Raw genomic sequence first — 10,255 nt, forward strand, 5'->3', positions numbered from 1 at the left:
ATCCTCAGTTCAGTCTTGAGACAGTATCAGGCAAAATAAAATTAAGGGACATTCTACAAAATAACTTTCTACAAAATAATTGATACTCTTTAGATTGTCAAGGTTATGAAAAACAAAGACTTGAAGAGCTATAACAGATTTGAAGAGATAGGACAGCTGAATGCAGTAGGGAATACTGGATTGAATTGGACCAGAAAAAGGGCCCTAGTGGGACAACTGGCAAAATTCCAATAAAGCCTATAGATTAGTCTACGGTATTTTATCAGTGTTAATTTTCTGGTTTGATCACTGTACTGTGGTTATGCAAGAGGATACCATTAAAGGGAATAGGCTGAATGAAGGCTATACAAGGACTTACTGTTTTTACAACTCTTCTCTAAGACTAAAATTATTTCAAAAGGAAAAATTATTTTTCCAACATTTTTTACACAATGCAAATCACTGAAATAAAATAATGCTTCCAGTTCATTTTGCTTGGATATCCATCTTCTTTTTAAGTAACGCAAAGTCCTGATTTGTGTAAGAACAGATTTAACAGAACATTTCCATATTCTTTGTGCATTGTTGCAAACACCTTAAAGCCCTTCCTATACTGAAGCCTGGATACAATTTCACACAAAGACCTGTGCTTCTTTGTTAAGACTTTGTAATCACATATGATTCTATATTTAACAGATTGTGAATTTTAGATCTTGTCTAGAAAACAGTTTATTCAGTCAGATTTTTATTGAGCAATTACTATGTGCCAGGCACTGTTCTGGGCACTGGAGATAAATGAGTGAACAAGACAATCAAAAATCTCTCCTCTCATGAATATAGATAACAAACAAAACAAGCATATTTTTAAAGTGTGTTTATAGTTACATTGTGGATAAAAATAAAGCAGGAAAAGGTGAATACCCGGATTTGGGGGTTGGGAGAGTAATTTCTTTACTATATTTTCGAAAATAGCAATCATCATATGCTCTGTCCCCTTTTCAGTCTTTTATTTTAAGGCATAACTATTTGATATTTTATATCCTCTATCTAATCTCTTATATATATATAATCTTTCTTTCTACACTAGAATGTAAGCTCCATGTGAGCAAGGGCTTCATTTGGTTACTTGAAACTAGAGAACAATGCCTAACTTGTAGCAGGACCTCAGTAAGCATCTGTTGAATGAATTCTAGCTCAAACGTTCACTCAGATCCTCTACCTTGCTTAGTTCCTTTCACTTAATGGGGGATCAGTAAGTATTTGTTGATTTCATTAATATGCAGATTCAGGTTATATAAGAGTCCATTTTGCTATAGTTTGGTTGAGTTTTTTGTACTTTTCTGGGATGACTATGAGAGATGGAATCCCCTTAGACCTTGAGAATGCTTCAGAGTTGCCTGTCCCCTTGAGGAATGTGTTCAGGCTGTTTGCAAGGGAGTTATCCACTTGTAACTCCATTTTACATGTGATATAAAATGTTGTATCTTTTGACAAATGAAAAACATAAAAGGAAAAATCTGTTTTCTTTTCAAGCTGTACAGCTTTCACAGTGAATGTCTTAAAGATGTTACATTATCTTATCTGTAGATGAAAAATCCCCTCATATTTTACTCTCTGGCCTGTTAATATTTTATAGTAGAAGCATCTGTTTCTTTTCTTGTAACCCTAATCATCTTTCATTTTATATTTTGAACAGTGTTATTTACTTGTCTACTACACCGGCTGGCGGAATGTCAAATCTTTTTTGACTTTTGGTTTAATCTGTCTGTGCAACATGTATCTCTATGAACTGCGCAACCTCTGGCAGCTTTTCTTTCACGTGACCGTGGGAGCGTTTGTTACACTACAGATCTGGCTAAGGCAAGCCCAGGGCAAGGCTCCTGATTATGATGTCTGACACCATCCTTCAGACATACTGCTTTGGCTTCTGGGGAAAAAGGAGGGAGTATATTTAACTGCCACTGTGATGAAGAAACTGTTCACCACAATCAAGAAGCTCTGCTTTCTTTTTCTCCAGCTATCCTTTTTGTTTCAAGTCAGCATGGCATGCCTGGGAGCATATAGTACCTGTTAGGCAAACTTCATATTAGCCGTGAGATTATTATTCAGAGGAAGAGACTTCTCTCTCCAGGGCCATGACAGTGGAAGAACAGTCAGATGCCATTGGAAGACTTGGCCAGCAGTCCTGAATCCTTCTGAAGAGTTCAATCAAAAATGTACGTGGTACATGCTCTGAGGACCGAGTGGGAACTCTATGACCTGGGTTCGCCTTTATGAGGCATGAGTATAGCCCAAATAAAAAGATGCCACAAAGTTTATATTTAAAACAACTTGCTAAATATCAGATTATTTGCACATTTATTTAAGGTACCATGAGTTTATGAAGTCTAGGATGGTGTGGAATTGGTTCTTTTCGTCTTATATTTTTGCTTGAATCTAAACTCTGGAAATCACTTGATGTATGACAAAGCTGTTATAAGCGCATCTTTCGAACATCACAAGTACTGAAAACACAGTAACCTATGTTTCCTTTCTAGACTATGTTTGTAGTTTCTTTTGAAATCACTTTTTAAAAATGTGGTTTGTTAAATTATAACCATTGTTTCCCAAACTTCAATCATTTAAGTATTATATATAAGTATTATTTCTTAATATTATCTTTAAATTTTAAAATATTGTAAAAACAAACTAATCTCTACTCCAAGAGGAAAACCGGCATCAATTTACCATGAATAAAGGGTAACAACAAAATAAAATTAAAACAAGAAATGTTATTAAATTCTAACTAGATACTAATGTCTGCTAAGGTGTTGAATCCAAGAAGCCTGCTGTGTGTTGCAGTGAGAGAGATGTTACCCAGCACCAAAATGGGGCTCTCTCTGTGGGATTATGAGAAGAATGAAAGAGAATGGTAAAGGGAATGACATTCTCACTGTGATTCTGCATTATTTAGCTCTGTGTTGTATACCACCTAAAATCCTCCTGTGTGCTACCAACGGTGTGGGTCCGGAACACTGAACTTGTACTAAGAGAATCAGAAGGTAACTTCTCCCAGCAACTCTTATTATTTTATGGCTTTGAGGAGTTCTGCACCTAATTTCTTAGAGAACTCGTTTGTTTTTTCATAACATTATAAAGATTGTTCAAGAGGTTATGAATTAATAATATAGGAAGCACAGTTTGATTCCATTAGCAAAAATCTACATCTCTACTGGTTTTGCAAGTTACCTTCATTAATGATTTTCTTTTGTTTTTAGAGAAAAGATTCCAAATAAGGAATACATAAGGAATACGAATTTAAAATTTGATATCCAGAAAACAGTGGACCCATTACATATAACTCATGTTACTGGGCATATTTATTAAGCAGAAGAAATAGTCCGGAGGGGTAAAGTCGTTGAACTACCATGTTTGTTTGAACCTGTATATGTAGGCATGCCTGCAACTAACTGTAAAATCTTGCTAGCTAGAACTTTTTGCTGCACTCCCTTTTTAGGAGAATGAGGCAAAAGGAAGACAATAAGCTTGTAATGTCAGGGATTTATTTAAAACCGGAAACTCCAGTTCACTTCAGTTTTCTGCCTCTAACAAAACTGCAGAGAAATTATATATATTCTGAGAGCTGCCCCAAGATATACCACATGATCCTGACTCATCAAAATAAAACTGTTTGGCATTTTGTACTTTTGAGCCAGGAGAGTGAAGTGGTTCAGTGTGGAAAGATTTTTCTGAACTAACTGTTAAAACAAGAGGAGTTCTCTTGTAAATAGCCAATTAACCAAGAAGTTGGAGCATTCTGGTTAATTGTGATTTTGCTATATATTGATACTTAATAGCTCTCTTACCAGTTTGGTTCACTTTGGTTTTCCTTTATCATTGAATTATTGAATTACGGTGTTTGGTGTTTTGGATCAGTCAGCAAAGACACTTAAAACTCACCAGCTGTTTAATTTGGTTTTTTGCTTTTGTTTTGTTTTTTTCTATTTTTGGATAATGGGATGTTTACATATTAATGTAAAAACTGAAAACAGGTATAAATAATGTTTTATGTATAGAAATGCTTTTTTTTTTTCATTATTTGGTATCTGCGTCGCTGAGTGTTTATATAACTTCTCTGCCCTTTCGTGTTGTTGCCAAAGAAACTGTGAACTTGGAATGAAAAATTTTTACCGTGAGTATAACGTTTTTAAGCTCATTAGGCTTCTAATGTGTATGATAGTAATACCACACTGTTACTTCTAAGAGCAGTTCTGCATTTACCTAATCATAATGAGTTTTGTCATGGAGGCTAAGAATTAGTTGTCCTCTTGTTATGAAGGAGGAAACTGAGGTAATCAGATGTTAATGACTTATGTAGGGTTACAGAGCTAAGCACATACAACTCCTAATCCCTTAGCCTTGGGGCCCTGCCTCCCCAGAGTGGGGACTGATGAAGATAACTAGGGTTGCACTCAGGAAATAGATCTGTTCTTGGTAAAATCAGGGAATTGGGAACTTAATAAGCTCAGGCCTGCTAGTGTCAAATATAGGTGTGTATTAAGGTGACTCTGAAATACTGCTCTTTTATTAAGGTGTTCTAAAAGTAATTACAATATTTGCTTATGATATTTGCTTGGTCTGTATTTGAAATGTATTTATACCTAGCCCATTTCCCAAAAACAGTTGAAGCACCCTATACCAAAATAAGACAAATACAACAGCAGTAACTATGAACAGAAAGGAAGAAACACAAGATCAGTGAAAATGAAAGGTGAACATGTTGCTGTTACCAAGTGTGAAATTTGACTTTTGAACTTCCTGGAAATCATGGCTAGGAGGGAAACAAGTTTCCCGTCGCTAGCTCTGTCTGTAAGAGTATACCAGTTCCTCAGGGAAGACATCTTCCTGAGGGATTTTGGTAAAGAGGTTCACTCTTGGGAGTCCTGTGAAATGCTAAAATGAACAAAATCCTCAATGGTTTTAGCCGCTTGCATATTAATGATTGTGCCTTGATCCTTGACTTGTACCAGCTTTCAGAGGCGTTCATTTAAGGAGTTTCGGTGTGGTTAATAGAGGATTTTGTTGGCATGAGGAAGAATTCTTCTCCTAAGGTAAAAATAGGTACGTGTTAAAGCTTGAAAATCCATTTGAGACAAATGCCTAGAGACATAGACCTTTACCTAATTCTGTCATTTTATAATTCATATAAAGTTAATGGCTGTCCCTGGATTAGCACATTTATTTTGTATTAAATGTGGTCTTTTTCACAGTGGAATCTAGTCTGGAGAAATGACTGGTTACATTTCTGTTAGGCAGTGTCCGGATTTGTCAAGGCTCCACAGACCAGGTTTGTCATATGAGCTTTAACCTCCATGTCACATAAGTGCTTCCTGTTGAGTTTAGCCACCCACCAAAATGGGAGTTGCTTGGCTTTATTCCCAAAGTCTTACTACGTAACCTATGGAGCCCCACTCTGAGCTGTTGGATTTCCAAGAGACACAGCAAAATGTGTGTGCGTGTGTGTGCACACTTGTGATGTTATTTTAACAGACTTTTAGTTTATTTTAAAAGAGCTGTCATGAAGTATATAGTAAAACAACAAATAAATTGCACTTGACCTTGAATAAAGCAGGGGTTAGGGGCACCAACCCCTCCCCAGTGCAGTCAAAAATCCATGTGTAACTACTTTTCTAATAGCCTACAGCTGATCAGAAGCCTTACTGATAACATAAGCAGTCAATTAACACATATTTTATATGTTCTGTGTATTATATACTGTATTTTTATAGTAAAAATCTTAAGATCATAAAGAAGAGAAAATACATTTATAGTACTGTAATTCTAAAAAAGTCCACATGTCAGAGTGCCTGGGTGGCTCAGTTGGTTGAGGTTCCAACTCTTGATCTCAACTCAGCTTGATCTCAGGGCTGTGAGTTCAAGCCCTGCATTGGGCTCGGTGTTGGGCATGCAGCCTACTTAAAGTCCACATGTAAATGGCCCCACACAGCTGAAACTTGTATTGTTCAAGTATCAAGTGTATTTCAAAGGCAGCCACCATTCAGATCAAATTGAACACTTAGCCTTTACCACAAATTACAGGTAATTCTTCAGGGCTGCCATCTTTGTCTGTGGTCAAGCCTTCTTTGTATTTTCCTACTTTATCATCTCTAAGGAAATGCTGTAGTAAAATCAACCTGATTTTTTTATTTTGATTGGCTTTAGTAATATGCTACTTAAAAGTTAAACACCTTCAACTCCAAGGGTTATGAACCAGCTTGTGTGTAAAGGCTGTGTTGGCTGAGAATTTACCTCTTCTAGTCTTATCAGTTAGGGTTAGAAATGTCTGATCATCTTCATCAATGTTCTGAGACTGCTGTTGAATGCTGGCTTATTTTAGCATATTTCAGCTCATATTTCTGAGCGGGGAACTTTTCAAAGAGAAGCAGTGTCTGTGGCTGCCACTCTTGTAACATCTTCTTTGAGTGGCCAAGTTTTCTGGGTTACTCAATTTCACAAGATGAAGTCACAGTGTTGAACATACTGTTGAATGCACTCAGTGGTTGGAAGCCACGTGGCTTGTATCCTCCTTGCTTGTGAACAGGGAGTGTAGTTGACATGTGTGTACATGTTTTCTTTTGCATTGGCAGTGCCCATATATAATAAGTAGTCTTAGCACAATTGGAGGCTGTAGGAAACTCCAGGAGAGAACAGGCTTAATTCTCAAAGAGTTCCTGAAATCCGTACCGTAGCCTTATGAATTGTTCCTGCTATTTCCTTGGTAACAAACGGTATTTTCAGCCCCACCTCACCCACAGTTCATATTTGCCCCTTTTCCCTGCATCCCACAGCACAGCAGTGCAAGTGTCACTGAACGGAAGCATATTCAGGCTCCATCTGAGAGTAGGAAACAGGACTCCAAACTTTTGTTTCCCATTTGGTCCTGGCGGCCCTCTGCAGCTCTGCCTTCATTGTTTGCCTCCTTAGTGCCAGTGCTTTTCTGTGAGGCTTCGGCTCTCCATGACCTTGCCAACAATATTTGGCCTTCTACTTGGAATTCTTCCAGTGCCTGGGACTAATGATAAGAATTCTTAGCACCTTTTGTGGGCCAGGGCTAGGTCCTCCTTCATGGTTAATCCTTAGGGCAGCCTGGGGGATGGGAGGCACTATCTCATATTCGCTTGAGGAAACAGACTTACATTCAAACCTGAGATTCAGGCTTAAGTGATTCAAAAGTTGGTGTTCATTTTTCTGTGCCGCAGAATCTCAGAAAGAATACTCCTTGTATGTTACTGACAACCACTGGGCCTTTACTGTTCTAGCAGCAGTGAGAACAGACAAAGCTGACATGGAGGGAAACGGTACTGTGTACAGTAAGGATGTCATCCTTACAGAAAGCCTTTCTGTAAGCTTTCTTTTTATAGACGGAGTACCCGAGGCCTAAAGAGGTTAAGTCACTTGACCTCAGTCAATCTTGCCACCAATCTTGGTGGCACCAAGATTTCAGTCCAGATCAGTCTTACTCAGAACTCATGCATGCTCTTAGCACCATGTGATATTAAGCTAGACAACATGGAAATATGTTGAAATACATAAGGAATATATGTTGGAATGTATATCCAAGTAATCTACATTTTAAAAGTTTTATATAAGTCATCTCTATACCCAACATGGGGCTCGAACTCATGGCCTTGAGATCAAGAGTCACATGCTCTATGGACTGAGCCAGCCAGGCACCCCTCTGCATTACCTTTTTAATAAAAGGGATTGGTCAGTGCTAACTTCTGCAATGTGGCTATCCAAGACTGAGCAAAATGGCTTCCTGAAATTCCTGTATGTAGAACAGTGACATGGGGACATGTGGATGCAAGGGGTATGGTGAAACTTAAATGAGCCTTAGGTTTTAGGGCAAGAGCTATACAGTCTGATCTTTGTATTAAGTCTAATGATTCTTAACATAGAATGTCAAAGCTTCACTGGTGATTCATTTGTTACAAACATTTACTTTTTCTAATTGAAGGACAGAATTGGTTCTCTGATATAAAGTAATTTTATGGAAATTCTGCTTTAAGTGATTCTTGTATCTGAAAACACTGAACAAAAAAAATAGAACATAACTATTTACAATATTGAATAGTGATTATGAACTTGGACTCAGATTCTCTGGCTCTCTTCTACTGGCATTGTGACCTCAGCAAGTCACATAACCTCTCTGCCTCCATTTCCTCGTCTGTAAAATGGGGGTAATAGTACCTTGGGCAAAGTGTTGCTGTATTAAATGAGTCCATATATAGAGAGTACTTAGAACAGCACCTGGCACATTGAGTGCTAGGACAGCACGGTATGTCTTGTTGTGGTCCGTCTTGTTGGTGTTGCTATTACTTTCAAGGTAATAAGTCTTTTATGTTGCAAATGCCTCTAAATATAAGTCATTGTACAAAGTTTTTCAGAGATCGGCAGCTAAGAGAGGATCCTGTTGAAATGTCTAGCAGGCATGTTGCCTGCCCTGGCAAGCTCTTGTGTGCAGATCTCTGGGCAGGGCAGTAGGGATGCATTCAAGGACAGGAGAAGGGAATGGAGACCCATGCTTGCCAAGTGCTGCTGTACATCAGGTGCTTTCGGTATAGAAGGTTATGTGAACCTAACAATATCCATCTGAGGTAAGTGACTAGGATCAGTTGTTTGTTGTCACACAGTCTGGAAATGGTAGACTGTGCTTTCCAGGACCCCACAGTCTCCCAGGTACTGGAGTGCTGTCAAAAGGGGAAGGTGCCTCTGGGAACGTCATGTTGTCCAATGTGGCCCTAGCACTGTGGCCCCATCATTGTTTGCTTTGAATGCTCTGATCTAGTGGGTACTCTTGAATGGTGGCCACCCTTGTGCCCACCACTTTGTAGGGGCCTCCATGAGTGTGCATGTGCGTGAGGTCTGTGCATTGATGGGAAGCAAGGGGTGGCAGGATGCAGCCAGCAGCCTCTAAACCATAATAAAGAAATAGCATATAGGTGCTGGGGATGTGATGCTCAGGGCACTCTTAAAAAGTGCAAATGCAGCATGGCTCTTAAAGGATTAGTCTGATACAAAATGCCGTCCTCTGCTCCCCACCCCCCAAAAAAATCCCACATGAACCAGGAAGTGCCACTCTAGCTAACTGACAAAGTCAACGCACAGAAGCAAATTTTGCAAAATTGGAAAATAAAGATGCTGACAAACCAGAGATTCCAGGCAGGTCTAAATTAGAAATTGGCTGAGGGGGAGAAAAAGTGATGAGGCCCCTAATGGATTCCAATGAGAATTCTTTAATTCACAGTCCTAATAGACCAGCAGTAGGCAAGGGACCTTGGGGATGAATATGCGCTCACCAAGTGAGGGGGTGGCTCAGTTCTGTTCACTAGAAACAGATGCGTGGGTGAGGTTTAAAGCTAGCAAGCTAGTTGGGACAGGTTGCCTACTTTACCCTCAGCCCTAGACAATCCTCTTCCTTCTTGTGTTTCACCTTCATCCCATCTTCTGGACCTTCTGCTGGGTCTGTGAACCAAGACTGATCACCTGGCCCTCAGCACTGTATGGATCAGGGCCCTTGGTAGGAAAGGACTCTGGCCACACTGCCGATGCGTATGGCTGCTGCTACTTCTGGTGTGGTGTCTGAAGGAGGACAGAGCAGAGGCTGTTGCAACTTTGGTTTGAAGGTGGTCTTCCCAAAGATCCCCCTTGATGGGATGCTTTCATCTATTTGTCTGCCTTTGGCTTTAAAATCTTAAAATCCTAACTTGATTGTGTTTATGTTTGTGTCATATTTGTGGTCTGGCACATGAATATTGGACAGGGCCTCACAAATATTTAGAATCTGAGAATTCTAGAGGAGAAAGGAACCTTGGAGGTCAGCCATTCCAGTGGCCTGACTTGGCTTTGTTCTGGTGTCTGTCTTGAGAAGCAATGACCCTGCAGGTGGGAAGGAAAGATAGGCAAGAAGAGGACAGCAAATACTATATTTTTTGTTCCAAGACAGGAAAAAAAAAAAACCACTAAAGGGCTTTTGTGAAAATCTGAGTGGCCAAGAAAAGCTATAGTACTTACAGTAAGCAGACCTCATTTCACCTGCTGTCAACCTTGAGAAGTGGCAAGCCCTGTATCCCTGCAAGATCATCAGGACCCAGCCAGATCAGTGCACTGGACAGAAGTGCCTGTGGGCACAGAAGTGCCACAGCTTTTATCCTTGAGGATCAGAGCAGCCTCAGGACATGCACCAGGTCTTTCTCCCACTGCCTCCTGGGCCAGGGAGGAAGCACAAGTGAGAAAA

The 10,255-nt window shown here is 39.5% G+C and overlaps 1 protein-coding gene across 5 annotated transcripts in view; it reads left to right on the forward strand.

Annotated features, from left to right (window-relative positions):
• The window catches only part of SEC22A (SEC22 homolog A, vesicle trafficking protein), a 79,318-nt gene extending 71,303 nt beyond the window's left edge, over positions 1-8,015 (forward strand). For all 5 annotated transcript variants that reach the window (XM_003991713.5, XM_045037030.1, XM_003991714.5 and 2 more), the window contains one exon: positions 1,676-8,015. In XM_003991713.5, coding sequence (XP_003991762.2) covers positions 1,676-1,876 — 201 coding nt within the window. In that variant the 3' untranslated portion in view covers positions 1,877-8,015. The remainder of the gene's footprint in view (positions 1-1,675) is intronic.
• Positions 8,016-10,255: the final 2,240 nt, after the last annotated feature.

This window comes from Felis catus, chromosome C2, assembly GCF_018350175.1.
Source record: "Felis catus isolate Fca126 chromosome C2, F.catus_Fca126_mat1.0, whole genome shotgun sequence".
Lineage (NCBI taxonomy): Eukaryota > Metazoa > Chordata > Mammalia > Carnivora > Felidae > Felis > Felis catus.